The sequence below is a fragment of the Anopheles stephensi genome, chromosome 2 (assembly GCF_013141755.1).
Source record: "Anopheles stephensi strain Indian chromosome 2, UCI_ANSTEP_V1.0, whole genome shotgun sequence".
Taxonomy (NCBI): domain Eukaryota; kingdom Metazoa; phylum Arthropoda; class Insecta; order Diptera; family Culicidae; genus Anopheles; species Anopheles stephensi.
In genome coordinates this window covers 38,318,282-38,343,549 of record NC_050202.1, presented here as the reverse complement: position 1 = coordinate 38,343,549, position 25,268 = coordinate 38,318,282, and the positions used below count along the sequence as shown (strand labels likewise).

General features: G+C 40.3%; 2 protein-coding genes and 1 long non-coding RNA gene across 4 annotated transcripts; 1 reads left to right on the top strand and 2 right to left on the bottom strand.

Moving 5' to 3' along the window:
• Positions 1-46: 46 nt before the first annotated feature.
• On the bottom strand, positions 47-3,996 carry LOC118503133. Its single transcript, XR_004905129.1, has 3 exons — positions 2,556-3,996; positions 695-989; positions 47-612 (listed from the first exon to the last, which is right to left on the bottom strand). It is a non-coding gene; the product is annotated as an uncharacterized LOC118503133 (long non-coding RNA).
• Positions 3,997-4,497: 501 nt separating this feature from the next.
• Positions 4,498-6,432, top strand: LOC118507964 (palmitoyl-protein thioesterase 1). The gene is made up of 6 exons (XM_036047293.1): positions 4,498-4,797; positions 4,875-5,090; positions 5,153-5,298; positions 5,381-5,469; positions 5,579-6,014; positions 6,106-6,432. The coding sequence occupies exons 2-6, from the start codon at positions 4,982-4,984 to the stop codon at positions 6,226-6,228; spliced, it is 903 nt and encodes a 300-aa protein (XP_035903186.1). The 5' UTR covers positions 4,498-4,797; positions 4,875-4,981; the 3' UTR covers positions 6,229-6,432.
• Positions 6,433-10,126: 3,694 nt separating this feature from the next.
• On the bottom strand, positions 10,127-15,921 carry LOC118507752. Of its 2 annotated transcripts, none has more exons than XM_036046761.1 (2): positions 15,295-15,921; positions 10,127-15,259 (listed from the first exon to the last, which is right to left on the bottom strand). In XM_036046761.1, exon 2 carries the CDS (start codon positions 14,198-14,200, stop codon positions 13,202-13,204), a length of 999 nt encoding a protein of 332 aa, XP_035902654.1. In that variant the 5' UTR covers positions 14,201-15,259; positions 15,295-15,921; the 3' UTR covers positions 10,127-13,201. The 2 variants fall into 2 exon arrangements, with proteins under 2 accessions (XP_035902654.1, XP_035902655.1); XM_036046762.1 differs by having other exon boundaries at positions 14,020-15,259.
• Positions 15,922-25,268: the final 9,347 nt, after the last annotated feature.

Here is a 25,268-nt window from a genome sequence, read left to right as displayed (position 1 = left end):
TATGGTTTGTTTGTTATAATTATGGCACGCTTTTTTTTCATCCACGAAGTCTGTTAATTACTGCTGTAAGTGTACATATAAGTCTACATATACGACTCCGTATATAGGTCGTAGTAAGGTCGGATATCGCTTTTTGGTTATGTGGGAGGGGCATCATATTGAAGTCTCTCTAATTTTCTGCCTTTCCAAGATGGAATGATCGTTGTGATTGTTGACTTGATTCTTGCAAAATGCTGTCTGTTTTTGACATATTTTCATACAAAAATCACAGCTTTTTTTCGCAAAACCGTAGTTGCGCTAGGAGTGGATAACAAACAAACCATAATTGTGAAATGTTTCATTCACGGTCCTGAAAACTGTCGAAATGAAATAAGCAAACCATTTGAATTATTCGTTTAAAAATTCACTTTAACACTCACACAATATCTTTCTTTAACACTCTTTGACTTGCTTTGATTGTTTAATTTTCTTTGAATTTTTTTTACATAGTAAAACTTATCGAATTTATGTGGTTTCATCACTCGAACTTGAGGAAGAAGCGATATTGTATTCTACGTCGAAGGGAGATGCATCGTCATCAAACCATACCTTCTAAGTTAGGTTCAACCATTCCTGAAAAATAATGAGAGCATCAAAACATGAATTAAAATTTCATCCAATTCTAAATAGGAAATAGAAGCAAAGCAAAACGAACTTTGAATAGTGTTCAGGAATGTTCGGGGAGGGAAATCCTTTTTTTATATTTCTTTCCTTCTCTCTTCTTCCTTCCATCCTATTCGGGATTTTCCTTCCATTCTTCTCGGTTTGGTGGTCTTCCTTCCTTCCTTCTCGGTTTGGTAGTCTTCCTTCCCAGAGAGCCATACTACGGCCGCCTGGCTTAGTAGAGGCTTACAAATTTAAATTTGTATGGAAATGGTCTTTGTATATAAGACAAGTTGTTGACTATGCTATGTAACTCCAAGAAAGCATAGAAAAAGTCTGGACAACAACTAAAATTCAGAAAAAGGTTAATGGCGTGAAATGTTTCTGAAACATTATAAATTTTACCAAAGGGTCGAAATATTTCATCGATTTCCGTTTTAGTTTAAAATTTGTCTGATATATTTCATAAAGCTTCGTTTTTTCCCATCTGTCACATCCCAGAACAGTCGTCAACACATTGTGTTCTTGTGTTTGAGTCAGTTTTCGAAACTAAAAATTAGCAACCTTTTTGCTTTAAATGGCGTTGGGCGAGTATAATCTGATTATTATTCCTTCGATTTGGAGATAAGAATGGATTACGCAACAAAAAAGAGAAGCGATATGCTGTACAGGCATCCTACTGGAGCGCAAACGAGCTTCCAGTACAAGCATAAAAAACGAACCTTTTCCAACATTGATCTAGCAACAGGTAAAAACATTAGCACTTTCCTACAGAAAAATTCCGTAAAACTGAGAAAACGTTTGGTGTACATCATTCGTAGATGTTTCTCCGTGACGCCCGTATTAGACTGACGAAAGTTAGGTGGAGTGGTAGTGTAGTGGTAGTGGCACCTTTCTTGCAGCGTAACCAATCTGTGCAACAGATAGAGAATGCGAATTCGTATTCACCCTTTCTCTCATTCAAACAGAACGAAGAATTAAAAATTGAACGAACAATATTAAACGAATTTTAAATGTTTCATATTAGCATGAGAAAGATTGCACAAGAGCTTAAATATCGTTCAAGAAATATTTCAACCATGATTGAAATTATATGAGTTTAATTTTTTGGTAACGCATCTTACGTTACGAGTCCTACAATTGCTGCTGCATATCCTCTTGTACGTTATAATTTATTACTCCTTATAACGGTCGTTCAATTTCAGTTTATGATTATCTGGGAATCTATTTATCAAACAATTTGTGACCACACAGAAAACACATTGCGCAAAAAAAATTAAAGCCCGCAGTACTGCATACAAAAGATTCCTCTCGAGGGGGACCTTCTCTAGTCTCTTACTGATAAATCAAAATGGCAACTGAACAAATTTTGAAAAAAAAATGTCGGGGCTGATGAAAACATTCACAAATCGGTTACATATTGAAACATTTCCAAAGTTTTCGGAAATATTTCAACAATTTATTCTTTCTCCTATTTCTCTTTTATCGACATGATATAAAATAGCACATCTCGGAGCCAATTTTCCTTGAAGACCTCAAAGTCGGAAGTACAACATTTGATATGCGACGATGATCCATAAACTAGCAAAATTGCTTAAGGAGCTGAAAATCGAAACTACTTGTTCAAGTTGGTAGCCCCATACTATATGATTTTGTGTAGAACAGCGTCTGAGATCGAGCCATCGGGTGTTGCAAGATGTGCTAAGTGCTGGTGCAATAGGGCGTAGGAGTGAAACAACCATGGCCTGAATTCTTTGAAGTAGTGTTATTGACAAGGTGTTGTCTGAATAAATATAATATAAATCACTTCTAGAAACTAAAGGCATTCTCATACCGATGGTCTATCCCAAAACTGAAAAACAGTCCTTGTGATAACCAAATAAAAACTGAAAAGGACTGAAAGTAATACTAACCGTTAAAGTTATTTGCTGGCAATATTTCCTTCACCATTAACATATTGTATACACCATTCTTATCGTTATTACAGAACAGATCATATTCGGAGGACGTAGCTTCTGGAAACCGAAACAAAACCAGAAAAGTTTGAAAATTTAGTTTAGTTTGTTATAGTTAATCAAACATTTCCATTCATTCTAGGCAGTTCTCGGCCATTTCCTTCCATCGTTAGCAAGGTCGTGCGCGTCACATAGAGCCAGTATGCACAAAGGCAGGATAGGTGATCGAAGCAGTTTATAATAGAAATCATGGGCTGCCGATGGAGGTTCTTTAACTTTCTATAACTATAGTTTGTATTGTCCTTCAAAGCTACGTGTTGTCCACGATAATTACATGCCAAGACAATGTTCAAATCACCCTGCAATAGCAAACATAATTGTTCCAACAAATATCCGATTTATCAGCACTATATTCTAAGAATCACAAACCAACACGTTGTTTGTTCTACAGAAACTCACAACGAAACTCGAGAGATTTGGAATCGATCATCCTTCGCGTGATCGGTTAACCAACGCAGGATCTCGTTTCTAATGTGTCCCCGCAGCAACAGTAATGTACTCTTCAACCAGCTTACATAAAATTTCCCGTAATGTGTAATAGGTGAAAATAAGTGTCAGTACCGTTATGGCACTGATAGCTAGGGGCTAAATCTTTTCAAGACACTCCTACGATTTCAAATACTGCCCATCGAAGTAATGGTTTCCTCGACAATCCATCCGGGAGTGCTGGTTGTTGGAAAGGAAAAACGATAATGAGACTAGTACATCCTTGCATGCTGATAACAACTAATCAGCATTTGTACTCTGCAGAATCAATCAGAGTAATTAGCAATGATAATATTGTCTTGTTTCTTATGAAGGTTACTTCAATCTGAGACACCTTCCCGCTTTTCGTGTGCACCGTACGCTTTCCATAGCTGAAAGTGCCGCTTAGTCAAACCTTCCGTAAATGCACCACGCTGAATCTTTCGGGTAAAAATTCTGGTTGGTGGTATTCTTGCCTCGTAATCGTCGGCATCAATCGACGTAATTTATCCAGTAATTATCTTCAGTGCAGCGATATCTGAAAACAAAACACAACAAAATTTAAAACGGTCCAATTCAGGCCACAATCTGTTAGGCACTAGTCCAGACACAGAATGATACGGAAGTGAAGCGTTCTGTCGTTTCGGTCGTATTTCTACCCTTCGTTCGAACTGCACGCTACACCGGCAGCAAACAAACACAAATGGTTTCGCACGGAACAAACACTAATGGTAAGGAAGGGACGGTGTTTCACGGTTTTGTCAGAGAATATTTTCACGCATTTTCGAGAACGCGAGAACCTTCGCTAGCAGCAAAAAAACAAAGGCTTCCCGGTATTGGTTCATGATGACCTGAATGTTTACGTTTTGTTCTCCTTTTATTATTATACCCATCTCGCTTATGCCTATAGACCAAGGTATATGGATATAGAAGGTAGAGTTGTTTAGAGCAAATTGACATTTCTCGACCTGACATAACAGTTCCGTGGTGATCAAGGTGTATGTATTTAGAAGGTGAATTTTTGTCGTTTTGACAGACCACCATTTTAGTCGAGATATGTCAGAGTTTGTTTACAAAACCATATGGTATGGGGCTACCAACATGAACAAACGGCCTAGATTTTCGGTCCCTTGAGCAATTTCGCTAGTTTATGAGTCATCTTCGCATATCAAATATTGTCCCAAAGAGGATTGAAGACATTTGGTTGCATTTTTCGTCAAAAAATTGCAAGCGATACCACCACCGGCGCCTCCACCGACTCTTGAGGTTGAGAAATGTCAATTTGCTCTAAACAACTCTACCTCTTATATCCATATACCTTGACCTCCTATATCTACATACCTTGATCTCGAATAAAATGGTGTTCTGTCAAATCGACAAAAATTCACCTTCTAAATACATACACCTTGCTTTTAACCTAAATCTTGTTGGCGTCTCACATCATGTAGCATGGCTTTTATATAACTTGATCACAATAGGAAAACAAATTTAAATCCGTGCTGACTCAGTTTTATCAACAATGTTTATATTTATCGAATTCTGGTTTTTTACAAACATTGAATGCATGGCAATCGTTTTTAGCGATAGCGACCATATTTGTGAGAAGCAGCATTCTCTTTGAGGCGAATGTGTAGACGAGACCAGTGTTTTGCGAGCGACTTCGCCATCACAAGCGGTAGGGAGGATTGAAGTGCTTTGTTTGGGTTTGAGCGATATTATAAATGCAGGTTATTCCGCTCGCATGGACTTTAGTCAAGTAGCAGAAGTGCTCTTTAAAGCTTTTACTGGCTTAAAGCATTGATCCAGTGGCCGGCTTTAGTTTGCAGTGCAGGAGCTAACGAACAGCAAACGAACTGGACATGGCGCAAACGAGACTTTCGATGATTATCTGCTGTGTAGCTATTTGTTTGCTGAATGCTCACAAAGTCCATAGTGAAAAATTACCGATCGTTCTATGGCATGGAATGGGTACGTAATAGAAAGATTAACAGTGTTTGTGCGATATTACGATTTACGCTGTTTCTTCACAGGGGATACTTGCTGTTTTCCGTTCAGTTTAGGTGGTGTTAGAAAATTTCTCGAATCAGAAATCGGAGTTTATGTAAAGTCTGTGGAAATTGGCAACTCTATTGCTGAAGATTTTAAAAGTGGCTATTTGGTTCATCCAAATCAACAGGTTTGTAGCGCCTAGTGCAAGCGACATGCATTTAAATGTTCCGATGATTGTATCCCGCATAATCGATTAAAACAATTCGTAGATAGAAATGGTTTGTGCAGAGCTGAGCAACGATGCCAAGCTAAACAATGGATTTAATGCTATTGGATTTTCGCAAGGAGGTCAGTTCCTGTAAGTAGTTGTGTATTCATAGCACATTTTTTCTCTTACCGAAACACGGTTAGGTTGACAAAAATGGTAACTACCCATATAAGAGAACTTTGATTTTTTTTGCTTTCAGACGTGGACTCGTGCAAAGATGTCCAACCGTACGGATCAACAATTTGATTACTCTTGGTGGTCAGCATCAAGGCGTGTTTGGTTTGCCAAATTGTCCGTCATTAAGTAGCCGAACGTGTGAGCGTTTCCGGCAGCTTCTGAACTATGCCGCCTATACGGAGTTGATGCAAAATTTCCTTGTTCAAGCAACCTATTGGCATGATCCGCTGAATGAAGAGAAATACAAAAACTCCAGCTCGTTTTTGGCGGATATTAATAACGAACGATTCATCAACCAAAGTTATGTGGAAAATTTACAAAAACTAAACAAATTTATCATGGTTCAGTTTAACAAGGATACCATTGTTCAACCATTAGAATCGCAATGGTTTGGTTATTACAAACCTGGACAGGATAAAGAAACACAGGGTCTTAAGGAAACTGAACTGTTTATCGAGGTATAAAAACTCTTACTAAAACTTATAGTCTTTTAGCTAAGAGAAGCTTTCTCCCCATGTATATAATTGCATCATTTTTATTTGTTTTCAGGATCGACTAGGTCTGAAGAAGATGGACAACGAAAACAAACTTGTTTTTCTTCAGTGCGAAGGCAATCATCTGCAGTTCACAAAGGAATGGTTGCGAGAAAATTTGTTTATTTATTTAACGTAGATGAAGAATGAAGTTATTGTGATGAACTGAAGTCGAGAGAAATCATAAGGTGGCATTAAATTCATGTAGCTGTTAATACACCTGTAAAACTCAATATCACATGGAATGTTTGGTAATATTATTCATAGTTGATTGCTACTGTTCGCAAGCGTGTTATCAGCCAAACTAAATAAATCTTCCTTGAATTTTGCCTAGTCAGTTTAATATGTTGGTTGTTTGCCTGACTCATCGAAGCATCAAATCGGAAAGTCATCGTTTGATGTTCGAAGTTTGAATATAAAATTTTATGTACTAAGATTAAGCTTTTGGAATGTTAAATAAGCTTTCTCTACATGATCACTTTCGTCGTAGTCAAAGGCATTATCACTTTCGTCACAATCAGAGGTATTGCATTGTACCCGAAAGTTAAAGGAATTTTACTCCTTGATTTGTTGATGCGAGAACATTTTTCCGTGTCCTTTAAATAGTTGAATTTACATATTTGCTTATATTTGAAATATAATGACTAGAACTTGAGATTTTTGTTAGAAAACAAATGTTTCTGATATCATCATGCAAGGTTTTTGGTCTATTTAGTTACTCAGGTATTGTATGGATCAGGTTATTTGTATCGTTAAATTTAAGAACTTGATATAAAGGTCCAATGTGTGCTGGTTGTTATGAATGCTACCAAGATGCATTGCGTTCCACACCAGTCACACGCCAGCGGCGCATGTTTAAAGCTCGCACTGATTGCGAACGAACAAATATTTATATGGATATGGTTTGAACCAACCAGAGATGGTTTGAACCAACGAGAGATCCAAAGTTTGCCAAAGAGTTTGAAATTTTTGGCCCAGGCTTTTCTGTAACTGGCCATTGAATAAACAGTTTTTCTAGAATACTCTCTTTTCTATATTTTATATGTAAACTAAAGATATATTAATTAAACTAAAGTAAAGGGTAAAGGTAATTAACACCTACTTAATTCTTAACAAAAAAAAACTCAACGCACTAATCTTAAACATACCTAATGCTGAATATAGGCAATTGTTACACTAGATTGACCGTACCAGTCATTATGACTCTTCTTCTTCTTCCTTGGCCCTACAATGTCGAGAGGCCTCGGCGTACCATTTCTGGCTACCTTTGACTTAATTTTACCCGTAGTAAAGTACTCAGCCTTACGTACGGGGTCATTTTGACTCCTTCTTACAGAAATATAATAAGTTTTATTCCTGACTGAATATTTCACTCAAGTAACTCAAATAACCAAAAATAAAGAAATCGAGCTATCGTGCTGCTCGAGGGCTGCTTAAAGAAAAAAAAGTACCACCGCCGAACTTTGAGGCAAGTTAAAAAGAGCGTGGAACTTGATGGAATTATGAAGCTTTTCTACTTGCACTTGGAACTCGATGGAATTATGAGGCTTATTTACAACCATGCATAGTCTTCATCCGAACTATGCGGCTTCTTAAGAAGCATGCGGTAGTTCATGTAACTTTATGCCTATTTAAGAGTGAAAGATGGCCCTTCAAGTTGTTTGTTATTTTAGTGGTTGTAACTAAAGAAGAAAACATGTTCGACTGCACGATACCAACGAACGACAGGAAGAAAAAAAAAAATAAATGGAGAAAGAATATCGAACACGTCGTGCGTGATTTTCGTTTACGATTACGATCCAAGAGGATTGGTGTTGTTGGTATTAGTGCAGAACGATTGTTAGGGAGAAAAAAAAAATTGAGGCCGAGCACTGTTTAGACGCGCCGGTACGCTAGCGTTTGCAGTTTAATATAATATATATTTTCAGTGGTTTTTAAAGGTGTTGTTCCAGTGAGTGAGATATGAAAGTGTTATTATAGTGCTTCTTGTAGTTTCTACCCATCAACAAGATGCCAAAAACGTCGCGTATGAATGGTCATTTTTACAAGTAATGCCAACGTGCATATTCAGAGTCGCTACAATGAACCAGACGAGTGTGCGCTGTCGCTGCACAACACGTGTTACTTCAACTGTGTGCGTGCGTTCAGGTTCCGATCGGTGCTGAATCGCGACCGGGACTGAGTAGAAATTGTGGTATTAAGATCGGCATAAAGCTTAATACCACGATTCTGAGTCACTTTTCGCACCCGAGCATTCCATTGGGATCGGTTCGGGACCGTTCGAGTTTCAGGGGAATTGTGGTATTATCGTTCGCCTATTACCACGCATATTAAAGCTCATAGTATGAGCCACAATTTTGAGTTACTTCCGTCACTAGGGTCGATAGCATAAACTCCGAGCGAATGCCGGAGAAAGACGTAGACAACGATTAGCACGCTATGTGTAATCTCGTTGATTACGAAATCGCACTCGAGAGAAATCACCACTATCTGCCTTTACAAAAAAAGATCGTATGAGCGCATCCGAGCGATATACATCCTCTCGCTACGGAAGCTGGAGGCAGACTTACATTGATATTCTTTTCTTGGAAAAATGAACGGAATTGTAGAAGGATTTCATTCTACTTTACTAGAATTATATAGAATAACAAAAACTGAAAATGCGAATGAAGATCCTCTTGCCTTAATCGATATGGCACTAAATAAATACAATAATAAAATATACTCATGTATGAAATTCACACCGTTCGAAATTATAACTCCCTCAGTAAACAGCTCTTCGATTATAAAAATAATTGCCGAGACATTGAAAATTAAACAAGATAAAAAATTATTTTATCACAACAAAGATAGAAAGGATATAAAAATAAAAGATTCATCCCAGGCATTTACAAAAATTTAACTTAACTTACGGCTTAAAACAAGTTAAGCCGTATAGGAAGATCGATATTCAACAATTATACAAAAGTACAGTTATCAAAAGAGAAGGAAAAAAGATTCATCAGAATAATTTGAAAATAATGAATAATAAATATGATATATATATATATATATATATATATATATATATATATATATATATATATATATATATATATATATATATATATATATATATATATATATATATATATATATATATATATATATATATATTTAAAAAAATATTTTCTACATTTAATATTACAGATGGTTACCAATGGTTATCGGACAAAACGTTAGTTTGGTAAATTTGGATAGTGCACCAATTTTAGCGGTTGAAAGAGGAGCAGCGAGGATAATCGATAAGAATAGATATTATATTCACCATTTCAAAATAGCGGACTTGATAACCGAAGTCGATGCACTCCTCTTAGAATTCAGCAAGGTAGAAGAAACTCAGTACACGTAAATTATACAAGCAGAATATAAATATGTATGTGGAATGCTGTAAACTATAATCCCTAATCGCAAAAAGAGATGGAATACGATTGGAACAATTTGGAACTTTATCGCAGGTAGCCCAGACGCAAATAATCTAAAATTAATCAACTCATCAATCTACCAGCTCATTTTAAACTATTCACAACGAATTAGCAACCCATCTAAATGAAAGCTTGGAAAATGTAAAAGAAGCAATAGTCATTTGATTCGCACTAACTACAAAACCACTTTACGCGAGGCACGTATTCCGATTTTAAGATTTGGATTTTTATTGCAATTGCCTTACACCTTCCCAGGTTGTGTTGCTTCGGTTTTCGGTTTCAGACTGAGCTTTTCTTTTTATTTCTTTTCCTTTTCTCCTAAGCTTTTAACCCTTTTGTCACTCCTTTATGGCATGCCTGTCGGGATCGCTCGTGCGATCGAAGTTTTAGTGTCAGAAGCTGATAGTGATATCTCGAACACCATTTTCAATACTTCCTTAATGGAGCTTTAGTATATGAACATTTCAAAGAAATTAAATTGAAATTATATGTCAAAGTATAACATTAGCTAAATTAGGGATCACCAACGTACGGTTGTTGAGTCAAGAAGAATTGAACATAATAATTAATGTTCAAAAGATTGGTGCTATGTCTTAGTATACGTAGACGATTTGATAGTCGCCGGAGAGAATATTGAAATGATCGAATCATTACTTACTGGGTTGCAGAAATCATTTCAAGTTAACGTATTAGGGGATATTAGATTCTTCCTTGGAATTGAAGTTGAAAAGGATGAGCGAGGAGATTATTTCATCAATCAACACAATTATATTAAAGAAGTAATTGAGTCAAGTGGCTTATCCAATGCAAAATCCTCTAGCATTCCGATCGATCCAGTTTACATAAAGAGAGAAGAAGAGTCAAAAGAGCTTACGGACAATAAGGAGTATCAAAAGCTGATAGACAAATTGTTATATATTGCGATAAATACTAGACCTGGTATATCTGCGGCAGAATCTATACTGAGTCAAAAAATAACTAGACCCACACAGAGTGATTGGTGTGAACTAAAGCGAGTAGTCAGATACTTAAGGGGAATATTGGCCTATCGTTTGCGATTGAGTGAAAAAGGAAGCAATAGTGGAATAATTGGATATTGTGACTCCGATTGGCCCGAGAACAGAATAGATAGAAAATCCAACAGTGGATATGTTTTCACAGTAAATGGAGGAATGGTCAGTTGGGCTTGTCGAAAACAATCATGCGTGACGTTATCAACAGCTGAGGCAGAATTTGTAGCATTATCAGAAGGAATACAAGAAGCAATATGGTTGAAACTACTTCTGAAGGATTTAAATGATGCGCAGTCAGTTGTAATTAACGAAGATAACCAGAGCTGTTTAAAATTGCTAGCGGGTGAAAAGTTGAGTAATAGAACAAAGCATATTGCTACTCGTTATCATTTCACAAAAGATCAAATTAAGAAAGGAGAAATAAGGTGCGTGTATTGCACATCGGAAGAAATGGTCGCGGATCTATTAACTAAACCATTTGCTAGGATTAGAATGCAAAAGCTTATAAACATCATAGGGTTGTCTACGTTAGTATCAAAATAACAATATGCTGAGTGAGAAACTTGCGTTGAGGAGGAGTATTGAGAATAGCCAACGCAAGTCAAGAACTGAAATAAGGATTTAACACTTGTTTTATAGCAAAGCACGCAGTTACGATTGTACGATACGAATTGCAATTTGAGAATATAGACTCTCTTCTGTTACTGCACTCATCGAGACTGGACGTGTTTTATCCGCTACACGCATAACAACAAGTAATATTAAAATAAACCTGCACAAGCTACATGAAGAATGAAAGTTCCTGCACATCATGACATCTCTCTCGATTAACGCCGATTAATCATCCAAAAGGACCATCCGGAGCATCCCGCAAGATTTCATCCCAATACCGGAAAGTTACATCAACCTTCCAACTCGAGACACTGCGTGGACATCGCTTCGTGGACATCACTACGTGGACAACGATGATGCTGCAATTGCTTCAAAGTCTACATATTGTTACTGTGAGTCATTACGAGTCAATTTAATTTACTATAATATAATTTAAATTTTTATAATTGTGAATACGTGGTGCGAAAATAGTGAACAGTGAATGTTAGGTACAATGGAGAAAAGTTTAGATTGAGTGAACTTAACGTAGAATTACTCTTAATCAAAATTTGATTTCATTCCGCTTCCAACTCTGGACGAGATCGGACGCTTTTTGGATCTGCTCCCGTGCACGAAAGCAGAGCTTAGGTCAACGGCACAACGTGTAATCAAATCAACTTGTGATACTACCGCAGTGTTGCATGTAGCACAACAGCGTGTGTTTAAGTGTCTAGTGTGCTAGAGCAAAAGTGAAAGTCCTACGGTGCTGACGCTCACGTAGCGCTAGCAACGCATTTAGTGTGGTACGTTATCGTTCTTGTGATCTTTGCTTAGGTGAGTGTAGTTATCTGTCTCCTTCGCACAACCCTGATCTCTTGCAAATTAGATGGCATCAGAAGAAGATGATACAGCTGGATTCATTCCTGTTAAAAGGAAGAAAGCTGGGCATGGTTCGCTCGCTGATTCTGATATGGGAGCGGATGGTGGTCTGACGAATGAACTAATAAGACAAACACACCGTCCCCGCGCGTACCCACCGTCATGGGAGGGACGTTGGGTATAAATTTTTAATGCCTCGGGAAAAACCGATGGACATAAGAGTGATAGGTAGGATAATTTACAAAAAATATCCTGACGTTCTCGATGTTTTTCGCGTTCGTTTGAACAAGATCAGAGTAACAGCTAAAGATAGAACACAAGCAGACGCTATAGCTGCTGATCTTGAATACACAGAACACTACCGTGTTTATATCCCCGGTAGATCGGTAGAAGTGATAGGAGTGATCGAGGATTCCGATTATCCTCTGAATGACATAACAAAATACGGGAAAGGCGCTTTCCAATCCCCCGACATTCCATTTGTAAACGTCCTCGAAGCCAAGAAACTTTATGCTTCTGTACCATCCGAAAGTATAAAAACGTATCGTGAAACAGCATCGTTTCGTGTTACGTTTGAGGGTAACATCTTACCCAAGTATCTTATTTTTGAAGGGCTTAGAGTTCCAGGATATCACAATGGCCAAGCTTGAGTATGATGGTCCGATTGGATGAATAATCTGAAATGGCCAACATACTACAATGGAACTGTAGACGTTTCCTTGGTAAATTAGATTTTTTTAAAGTCACAGTCAGTGAAAACAATTGTGACGTTTTCACCCTGTGCAAAACCATGCTATCACCTGACATAAACATAACCTTCCCGGGATAAAATTAAATCCGTCAAGATCGGCTTGCAAGGGGTGGAGGAGTGTTAATCGGGGTAAAAAGGAGTCACACCTTTTCTTGAATAACAACCTCTAGACAAGACATCATAGAATGCGTCGCAATTAGGGTAAATCTAGGCGATCTTGAAATGACAATTTCAAGTTTCTTAGCTCAACCAATTTCGGGTCGCTCTTCACAATGTTGACTGCTCTGGTGGGGTTTCACTTTAAGACTCGCCGAATTCCTTCTCAAAATCAGGCACCTTAGGGAGTTTAACTATATATCTTCCTTCTTCATTTCTGCGAGTTGTTTTGTTGTACCAATCTTCACAAATGCTTTCTTACGGGGTGGGTAGCTTCTCTTCAGGTATATCTTCCAGCTTGATCAACCTCTCCACAGTTGAATGGAATTCTTCATCTATGGCACAACCAGCGATTTCACCTCCAGTGGATAATACATTCCTTTTAGACACCTTTCCACAAACAATCCAGCCGAGTTTAGTTTGTAACAAGTTGGGAAGATGGTTCGCTAATGCAATTCGGCCTTGTTCTAATAGCTCTCCGAACACCTCTGCACCAATTAGCAAGTCAATCCTTTCCGGCTTGAAAAACAATGGATCAGCTAATACGACTTCGTTCGGAAGATTCCATCTGCTGACATCACTATATCGACTGGGACAGTCTGCCGTTACTCTCGGAAGTACAAGAAAATTGAGCGTTGTCTGATAGTCTGAAACACGAGACTTAATCTGGGCCGAAACCATACCATTCGCAAATACTGACACTGATCCGATGCCTGAGAGTGGTTTGAGCATTGTCTTCTTGCGCAGTTTCAGTTGTTGTGCCAATCTTTCAGAAATAAAGTTGGATTGTGACCCTTGATCAATCAACGCTCTGGCTGGATGTTTTACTCCTTGCTCGTTTTGAACCAGTACGACAGCCGTTGAGAGCCACACCGTGCTCTCCAATTTAGATTCGTCACGTGTAGCTGCATTGATGTTGATGTCTTCGTTCGTGGGCTGCATAGGCAATTGATGTTGTTGCGACGGGATCTGCTGCCCCTTACATAACATCGTGTGATGTCTACCGTTGCACTGACTGCATCTCGTGGTCGATCTGCAGAATCTGATGCGATGATTTTGCCTCAAACAGCTGAAACACAGGCCTTCTTTCTTCACCACTTCTTCTCTCTCAGCAACACTTAGTTTTCCAAAGGCCACACAATTCGCCAAGTAGTGCTGATCATCGCAAACAGGACACACTTTTCTCGTCAATGGATGAGATTGGGCAGCGCAGGTCATGGAGAACGGCTGATGTTGAAGCCTCGTAACGCTGTGCATTCTACCCTTTGCTATTTGCTGCTCCTGGGATGTGAATCATCCTCGCTGATAAGTGGATCTAGTAGCTGCTCTAGTTTCGATCACATTCGTCTGGTGCAGGGCAGTGCTGTTCAGGATCCTGATTCTTTTCTCGCAAAACTCCAATAGTTTGTCATAGGAATCATTCGACTGCTCCGCTGAAAATTGTTCCCAGGCCATTAGTGTGTTCTTTTCGAGCTTATACATTACCAGAATTGTAAGCGGCGTGTTCCAATGCTTGGTTGGCTCTTCTAGTCGTTCCATGCCTTGAACCAAACGTCCGGTCTCATTAACTATTCTGGTAAGCTCAACTGCAGTTGCGGCGTTCATTGGCTCGAGCTGGACCAAGGCCTTGAAGTACTCTCGTTTCAGCAGCTTGTCGTCGTCGTACCGGTTCAACAGCGCCTGCCACGTAGGAGCATAGCTCTTATCATCCAATGGCACATGCTCAAATTGCAACGCGGCATCCCCCTTCAGCGACGATAGCAAATATTGCAATTTCATGACATCCGTTAACTCCACTACATCATGCATTAAGGATGTGAATCTGTCTTTAAATGTCACCCACTGCGTGATTTCACCATTAAATGACGGTAGCTCTATCTTCGGTAGTCGCATTTTCACTGTAGTGCACGTAGTATTCGCCATTGTACTATTTGCTGTGGGTCGCCCATGTTCTTGGCCTTGATACTCTAACAGGAAACCTCTGAACTTTTGGTATTTCTTAAAGAACTCTTTCCGGCCACTACGCAATTTCACTTCATCTGCATCGTCATCTTCGAACAATAGTCTTTCTCTTGCGTTTTCATATTCCCTTTTGGTTTCTTCCAATGCCGTAAGCTGACTTATAATTTCAGCACGATGTTTGTTTGCGTCGAAATTGTCCACAAAATCCACATACTCATCGATCCACGCCAGACGATCGCTGTATACCTTGCTCAACCGTTTCAGATTACTAGGCTTCATCGTTATGAAATTTAATTATCACAAGTCGAGTTAAGTTGCTGACCACTGAAGACGCTTTGGCTTACACTTGTACAACTTCAATACTCTCGCAATGTTCTATGTACTTGAACGTTACGTTGTCCCGAAACAATACTTCAAACAAACACTGCACAATTGCACAAAATCTCCGTAGCGTTGATAACTGTACACTCTCTCGATCACGACGCTTACACAAATTCACAGTACGCGCGTTTCACTGTCTATGTCCTTCTCTCTCTCACACGCGCAGCTTCCTTTCAACGCACTAAATTGTCTCTCACACACGTAACGGATGCTGTAGCGTTCAATAATGTGCAATGAAATACGCTTTCTGATGCGATCGTATTTGATGCTTATCTTATGCAAAGCCACTTCTTTACATGCACCGATTTGTTCACACAACTGCTCCTTCCGGATAAGCAGCTTTGCTGTTCCTTTATCCGATGCTGGTCTTAACACAGAAACCCACTATCTATCCAAAGTCACACGCACTACACAGCAATACTTCTTAGTGCGCTTGCGAACGATTTTCTACCGAAATACTACTACTATTCCTGCACTGTTCTTCAAAATCCGGTTCGAAGGACCAATGTTTCGTAGCTCAACCAATTTCGGATCGCTCTTCACAATGTTGACTGCTCTGGTGGGGTTTCACTTTAAGACTCATTACAATATATTCAGGTACTTCATACAATTACTGCTTACCAATACTAATATGTGTTGGCGAGGGTGGAAAACTAAAGAGGTGGCCAAATATGTTTTACGTTTACAACACAAAAGAAACTTTATTAGCACATTCGATAGCTGAGATGTTAGTCGTGTCGCAGAGTTCAGAATATACAGGAAAAAGGCGCGTTTTCCATAGCGTCGCTTTTAAACGTCAAACGCGAAAAACAAAGTTCGTGCAACGGTAAATTCGTTTGACAGATGGCACAGTGGTTGTACTTTCAACACTCCTCCTCAACTAATTGTGCCATCATTCGTCGACAGTCCCAGCATTCCTGAAAACCTTCGTTGCTTTATGGTTCCCAGGGGTTTAGTGAGAACGTCAGCTAACATATCTGCCGTGGGACAGTATTCAAGCGTCAGAAGTCCTGACGCACACTGCTGCTTGACGAAATGCTCCTTCGTCTCAATATGCTTCGAGCGACGATTGGTCCGATCGGAGTTAACAAATTGAATACAACTCTGGTTGTCTTCCATAATTGTTATCGGTCCCTTCACGTGCTCGCCCATGTCGTTCAACAACCGACGAAGCCAGATCGATTCTTGTGTAGCCTCACTCAGAGCAACGTACTCCGATTCCATGGAGGATAACGTGACACTCGTCTGCTTACGGCTGGCCCAAGACACAGCTCCTCCTGCGTAGCAGAACACGTATCCTGTTGTTGACTTCCGCGTGTTGGCATCGCCGGCCCAGTCGGCATCTGAATATCCGATCAAGCCATCACCACGTCCGTCATACATCAACCGCCAATGCTTAGTTGCCTTTAAGTACCGAACGACGCGTTTGGCTGCCACCCAGTATGCTTCAGTAGGCGCACTCACTTTTCGACCGAGTATGCCCGTACTAACCGCAATATCGGGTCGCGCACACACCGATATATACAACAGACCACCAACAAGACTTCTATACTGAGTTTGATCATCCAAAGTTGCGCTCTTGTCCTGTACTTTCAAAAACCCTTCGTCCATAGGCGTTTTTGCAACTTTTGCATCACTCAAACCAAACTTATGGATTAGTTTTTCAATATAGTTTTCGAGGCTAACACTATAATCACCATTTTTCTGTTTGATTTCGAGTCCCAAGAAATAACTCACTTTTCCGAGATCAGTCATTTCAAAAAGGTCACTTAAGGTTTGGTATACAGTGTCGATAATAGTTTCATCTACACACCCTACCATTAAGTCGTCTACGTATACTAGGATGTAAACTTTCTTCCCTTTAACGACTTTTGTGTACAAACACTTATCCGCATCACTTTGCTGGAAATTCATCTTCACTAGGACACTATGCAGTTTTAGGTTCCAGCATCGTGCAGACTGCTTCAGTCCATAGATGCTTTTCTTTAGACGGCACACCAAATGTTCTTTTCCCTTCTCTGCATAGCCTGGTGGTTGTCGCATGTACAACTCTTGGTCTAGATCACCGTACAAATAGGCAGTTTTGATATCAAAATGACGAAGTGTCATTTTCAATTTGGAAGCCAGGGCAAGCAACATTCGAAGAGTCGTATAGCTGGTAACGGGAGCAAAGACCTGGTCATAGTCCTCGCCGAACTGCTGAGTATAGCCTTGAGCTACCAGACGGGCCTTATGTTTGGTTATTTCTCCAGCTGCGTTCCGCTTCAATTTGAAGACCCAGCGGCAACCTACCACTTTCCGTCCTGCAGGCAGCTCCACTAAGGCATCCCAAGTCCCATTTTCATTGTGTGATTTCAGCTCACTTTCCATTGCCGATCTCCATTCGGCATGAGCATCACAGGCCAGAGCTTCATTGAGATTTTTGGGTTCCACCGCTATTTCCGCTTTTCTTGCCGTATACGCTTCCTCTATCAAACGAATCGGTGCAATTCCCTTGGTCGCTCTAGTCGATTTACGTACAACCTCATCCAAAGGGAATGCATGAAACGAAGGTTCATTCGTCGGATCGTCTTCGGTCGCACTTTCGTACTGCGATGCATCTAAGTTCACGCTTTCTTCGATGACGATCGGTTCCTCCGATTGAGGAGGTGGAGTTGAGACAAGTGGAAATTCCACTACTCCTCCTGACGGTGTCAGCTTCGGCTTTGGCACGTTCTGTTTCTCGCACTGTTCCAAAAACTTGGCATCTCTGCTAATGGTGATTCTTTTCGTTAGCAGGTTCACAAAACGGTAAGCCTTCTGACCATCCTCATAACCAACGAACACCAATTTGTCAGCTCTTTTGTCAAGCTTTCTGCGTTTTTCTTTTGGAACGTGCACAAAAGCCTCCGATCCAAATACACGAAGATGTTCGTACGAGGGCACCTTTCGGTACCACAGCTCAAAAGGTGTTAATGCCACTGAGGATGATGGCAAGCGATTTTGCAGGTAGCAGGCAGTCGAAATCGCTTCACCCCAGAACACCTTATCTAAGCCCGAATCTGCCAGCATGCAGCGCATCATCTCAACCAGGTACCTGTTTTTGCGCTCGGCCACTCCGTTCTGCTGCGGCGAATACGGTGCCGTTTGTTGATGTACCATGCCGTGATCTACAAAGAATTTTCGCAAAGAATTACTTCCATACTCGCCACCACCATCTGACCGAATGACCTTAGGGAAGTTACCAAACTGTGTTTTTACCAGAGCACAGTATTCTCTAATTCGATCCTCAGCATCGTACTTGTTCTGCATCAGATAGATAACCGTATAACGACTGTAGTCATCTACCATGATCATGTAGAACCGACTGCCGCGCACTGTGGGTATTTCCATTGGGCCTCCCAGGTCCGTGTGCACCAGTTCGCCAACAGCAGAAGCCCTCGAAGATGAAACCTTAGGGAAGGATTCACGGCTCATCTTGCCCTCGCAGCACGGTCCGCATACGGACTTTGCGTTACACCGGTCAATTTTCAAACCGCTTCCCATGTTGTTTTTCACAATCTTCATTACTGCTTCCGTGTCACGGTGCCCAAATCGACGATGCCACAGGTGTAGACAGGAAACTCCACAAGTAGGCTCGACGAGCATTGCATGCTCCGAATAACGCTTCAAGTGATACAGACCGCCTTGTCGTTCGCCAACTAATACCACCTTTTCACCTTTTCTAACCCGGCAGCCAGCCTTGTCAAACACAACTTCAAAACCTAAATCGGCAATTTTGCTAACCGATAGAAGGTTTGTTGTGAGCGAAGGCACGTGGCAAACGTTGTCTAGCGAAACGTTCATTCGAGCACCATTTCCATTCACCGACACCAAACTACTGCTTCCGACACCCGCCGACTTGATGACTCGTCCATTGGCCAAGGAGATAGTAGACCGCTTCGATTTGTCAATGTGGTGTAAAATAGATGTATCGTTCGTCATATGGGAAGTCGCACCCGAATCAAAGCACCATAGTCCTTTAGTTTGTGCCTTCCCAAGGAACAAACACAGACCCATACTATTGTGTTGTTTTTCTTCCACAGTGACGTTCGCTGATTCACGAACTCCTCTCTCCTTTTTGTCCGCAGCCAACTTTTTACAGTCTCTTCGGAAATGCCCGTCCTGCCTGCAGTAGTGGCACTGCATCTTCTTCTTTTTCTTTCCACTGGGTTTATTGCTAGCACCATATTTCCCAGAGTACAGAGCCTTTTCTTCATCTACGCCATTCGCACGCCGACGTCCTTCGTCCAGCAACTTCCCTTTAACAAAATCTACTGTTAGGTCAGCATCCGGCCTACTCTCCAATGCTGTTATCAGACCGTCGTAAGATTTCGGTAGACTGGACAGCATCAGGGCAACGAAGGAGAGCTCCTTCATTTCCTCACCAAGGGCTATCAGTCGGAGACGTAACGAAGTAAGTTCTTTCAGGTGCTCAGCCATGTTTCCACTTTCCGGCATCTTGGTGGCAAACATTTGGCGCATTACATGAATCTTGCTCGAAAGGGATGACCGCTCGTGATAGCCTTTCAGAGCGTCCCACATCTCTTTCGCCGTATTCGTCTGCATGACATGAATAAGCTGGCTGTCATCCAATGCCAAGCCGATCAGGGCCCTCGCCTTCTCATCGTCGGCTAGCCATTTGGCATCAGGGGCCTCCGGCTGCTCCTCCGTCACAACGTGCAGTACTTTATCACGTGACAAAAGGAGCCGCATCTTAAACTTCCAAACCGTGTAGTTCTGGTCACTCAGCTTCTCAATCGAAACATGTGTTTCCGCCATCGCGTATTCTTTCCAAACACACACACTACGGATAACACCAGGATGCTAATTCACCAAAAGTCACTTTCCTGCTACAGTAAACCGCAAAACTTTATGTTGTCCACGATGCACTGGGCCCATAACCTGTTGACGAGGTTGGAAAACTAAAGAGGTGGCCAAATATGTTTTACGTTTACAACACAAAAGAAACTTTATTAGCACATTCGATAGCTGAGATGTTAGTCGTGTCGCAGAGTTCAGAATATACAGGAAAAAGGCGCGTTTTCCATAGCGTCGCTTTTAAACGTCAAACGCGAAAAACAAAGTTCGTGCAACGGTAAATTCGTTTGACAGATGGCACAGTGGTTGTACTTTCAACAATATGCCCTAACTGCTATAAAATATTCTAATTCATCGCAATACATGCCTTCTTATTGCCTACTCATAGGCGCATTCCCAAACAGCATCATTATATGTATATCCCGCTAATAGCTAGGGATGAAAAAAGAACGAGTGAACAGATCAAAAAGTATCTGCAAAATCTCAAAGCGGTTTTGCTCTAGCCGTGTTTTGTACTGGGGGACTTCAACTCACACAGTATGGTGTGAGGTGGAGAAAAGGATGATACTAGAGCCCCAATTATCCTAGAATTTTGCGACGACTTGAACCTTCAAATATTAAACTCTGGAGAGCCAACTAGGGTGTCTTTGCCTATGACACGACCAAGCGCTCTGGACTTGTCTCTATGCACTGGATCATTTGCCATTAACAATAATTTAACATGGAAGGTTATGCAAGATCCTATAGGCAGTAATCATCTACCAATTTTGATCTCGATTACCGAAAGCACACAACGCGTCGATAAGGTTAAAATGAAATGTGACTTAACTCGAAACATCGATTGGAAGAAATACAGCGAACTAATTGCTGCTTCACTATCACTTGTAGAAGACAATTTGTCTCCTTTAGAGGAACATCAAAAACTCGTTTCGTGCATAAACGAGTGCGCCCTTGCAGCCCAAGCAAGGGGCACTCACCAAACAAGGACTTTAAAAAACCTCCCACTCCTTGGTGGGATTGTCAAGAAAAGGAAGGCATTTATAGAATATAGAAACCTGGGCTCTACACAGCTATATGAAAAAATAGAGGGCTAGAGAAAACATGTAAAAACTTACTTAAAGCTAACAAACGTGGATATTGGCGTAAATTTATAAACAATTTAAATCCTTCCTCCTCGCTCAGTTCGATGTGGAAAACGGCTAAGCTGATGCGAAACTGTAATGTCGGAATTGAGGACGAACATTTTTCCAGCGACTGGCTTGAGCAATTTGCTCACAAACTTTGCCCTGACTTCGTCCCCGAGGAAAAATTCATACAAAACTCCTCTGGAGGTGACCCCCATATGCACGCACCATTCACCATGGTAGAGCTATCACTTGCCCTCCTCTCCAGCAGAAATTCCTCGCCAGGTGTAGATCAGATCAAAAACTCTATGATCACGAATCTACCTGATGTCGCGAAGAAGTGCCTTTTGAAACTCTTCAATAGGATGTTAGAGCACAATATCGTTCCGTTGGAATGGAGAGAGGTGAAAGTAGTCTCCGTCTTGAAACCGGGCAAACCGGCATCAGATCATCGGTCATATCGACCGATAGCTATGCTCTCATGTCTTCGCAAACTTTTCGAATGAATTATTCTTCTGCGTTTAGAGAAGTGGCTCGAATCTAACAACCTTCTCTTCAGTACCCAGTTTGGTTTTCGTAAAGGTAAGGGTACCAATGACTGCTTAGCGCTGCTAATTACGGAAATAGCATTGGCACATGCAAGAAAACAGAACATGAGTTCCGTTTTCTTAGATATACAGGGGTCTTTTGACTCAGTCTCTCCTCAAATTCTGTGTCAAAAGCTAGAAAATGTTGGAATTAGTTCTAAACTAAACGAAATATTATATAACTTAATTTCAGAAAAGGCAATGAATTTTGATAATGGCCACATTCAACTGAAGCGGATCAGCTTTCACGGACTAGCACAAGGGTCCTGCTTGAGCCCCCTGTTATATAACTTTTTCGTTAGCGACATTGACTCATGTCTGGCGCCTAACTGCTCCCTACGACAACTGGCTGATGACGGCGTTTTATCAGTCGCTAGCAGTAACGCCGATGTTATCCAAACCGCTTTACAAACCACTCTGGACAGGCCCGCAGAATGTTCTCTTAACCTAGATAGCGATTTTTCTGCAGAAAAAACTAAAATGGTAACATTTTCTTTCTTCAGTAATACTGCGAAAAACAGAAGGGAACGATTATATAAACCACACATTAACATCTTTCTCTATAGTAAAAGAATAGACATTGCCGTCGATTTTAGATACCTAGGAGTTTGGTTTAATTCGAGACTTAACTGGAATAAGCACATAAGATATTTAGTGCAAAAATGCACCAGAAGAACAAACTTCTTAAGAACTATTACTGGATTCTGGTGGGGTCCAATAGATGTGTTATGTTTATACAAAACCATATACGATACGATCCTACGATCTGTTTTGGAGTATGGAAATATATGTTTTCACTGGGCACCCAAAACGCATCTAATAACATTGGATAGAATTCAGTATCGAAGCTTGAGGATCGCCTTGGGCAGCATGAAATCAACTCATAACATGTCCTTGGAAGTGATGTCTGGAGTGATGCCCTTAAAAATAAGATTTTTGTATCTTTCGCTCCGCCTGCTTATTCGCTTCGTCGTATCCAACCCTTTGGTAATCGAAAATTTCAAATCCCTGCTAGAGCTACAATCCAAAAGCAAAATCATGAATGTTTATCATGATTTTGTTTCTCTACAGGCACACCCTAGCGCAATAACATATTCAAATCGTGTCGTGCTCCCAGAGACCTACAGTTCAATTTTAGGTGTCGATTCCTCGATGACGGAGGAAATTAGGACTGTCCCGGATAGTCTTCGCTGGATAGTAATTCCCAGTATTTTTTGTGGACAAGTGCGGTCATTTAGATAGTAATAAACAATACTTCACTGATGGTTCGTCATCACAGCATGGCACAGGTGTCGGGGTATACAGCACAACCGCAGAAGTTTTCTATAAATTGAGGCAACCGTGTACTATTTATACTGCGGAGTTTGCAACAATATTCCTTGCGCTACTGCTCATTAGTGCCAGACCACCAGATGAGTGCTTTAACAGCACTGACAGTCTTACTGCTGTTGAAGCACTCAAAACTGTTAGGTCTGTGAAGAGTTCAGACTATTTTGTGCAACAAATTATTGAAATCCTAATCTCCCAGTTCAACAAGGCGTTTCGCATTTCGCTTATATGGATTCCGTCTCATACTGGTATAAATGGTAACGAGAAGGCGGATGAATTGGCATAAAAGGCGCTTATGTAGGAAACTTCTACGATAGACCTATTCTCATCCACGAGTACGCCCACTCTCTACAGCAGTTCTGTCTATCTCGTTGGCATAATTTGTGGGACGCGGACGATCTTGGTAGACTTCTCTACTCGATATCTCCAAAAATATCTCTACGGCCCTGGTTTAGAGGACTCATTGAGGGTAGAGCGTTCATACATATGATGTCAAGAGACTCATGTCTAATCACCTTCTATGGTCGTGCAACGAATTTAACCATGTCAGAGGGTCCCTGCTTGCATCTGTTGAGGCAATTCAAAGAGAGAAAGGTATCCCAATCAGAGACATTTTAGCAACAAAAGATCTGCAATACATAAAGATCATTTTCAGATTTGCAAGAGAGCACGGGTTAAACCTCTAAGTGTTCCCCTTCCCTTAGTCATCCCAGAAGTATGTTTTGTATACGTGTATATTAGTAGATTCATGTAGGTAGCGAACATGTAAAAAACACGGTACACAAGTTGAGCGAATACAAGAGCGACAGCTTCAACCAACGAACAAAGCAAACCAACAGAACTCTACACAGCAAGGACGAAAGCTACAAGCAACGACGCTATGAGACCACTTACGGATGATGCAGCAACAAGATGGAGCTGCGATCGCCTCACTTCAACCGAGTATGTCCGGGATAAGACAATACAGTAGGAGGAAATGCCTACTACAATCATTATTTGTAAACACCATGTTGAGAGTCTTCTCGACAATACGGCATGACCGTAATAACGAAAATAAATAAAATAAATAAATAAAATTTGATTTGAAGGTGACAAGATTTCTCCATCATTTTTCGTAAAATTAGGCGTTTTGAAATCCAATTAAAAAATAGAATAATGAATCCGCAGGAACAGTCTAGTTCTATACCAGTCGTACCATTCACCATGACTTATCATGAATACATTCAATTAGGTAAAGTGCCAGATTTTGTAAATAACCTTCCTGAATTCCATGGACATGGATCTAGCCTTTCAAGATGGATTTTAGAAGTGGAAAATATTTTCAAAATTTATGAACGTCTTCCTCGTAATTCAATTGAATACCACATTATCGTGGCAACAATCCGAAGGAAAATTAAAGGCGAAGCTGCTGACGTTTTGGATTCAATTTGTGCTACATCGGATTGGAACATAATTAAGAGAACTCTTCTCCTTTATTATAAGGACAAATGAGATCTAAAAACTCTGGACCATGAACTGTCAATAATTAAAAAACGACCGTCTAAATCACTCAGCTGTTATTTCAGCCGAGTAAACGATTTACAAACGGCAATAGTAAGGCAAATTCAGTCAGGCTCAAAATGTGTTTCCAATCATGAAGCACATATACATTATTTCAGGGAAAAAGCTTTGGACAGCTTTATCCGACGCTTAGAGAAATCATTAAGCTTCTTGTTAAAAAATTATAACCCGAACAGTTTGAGTTCTGCTTATAATTACTGTTTAGAGTTTTATAACATGGACATGAGATCCACGCCATTCCACGATAAACCTAATTATTACATTCCTAAACCAAGGGATTTATAGATTCCACAAAATCAACCTGACATAAATAGGCAACAATTTAATAGCACAAATTTTAACCCCCAAATGAATCAATATAGGCCAATGACCCAACCAAGAAACTTTCCCCACAATTATAATCGTTTTTCTATGAGAAGTGTAAATCCACAAGGAAATATGTTTAGGCATTATCATCCAGGTTATAATGTAATGCAACAAAATATAAAAAACAGGCTAGTTCCTATGGAAGTTGACCCTTCTTTTCAAGCAAATAACAAACCA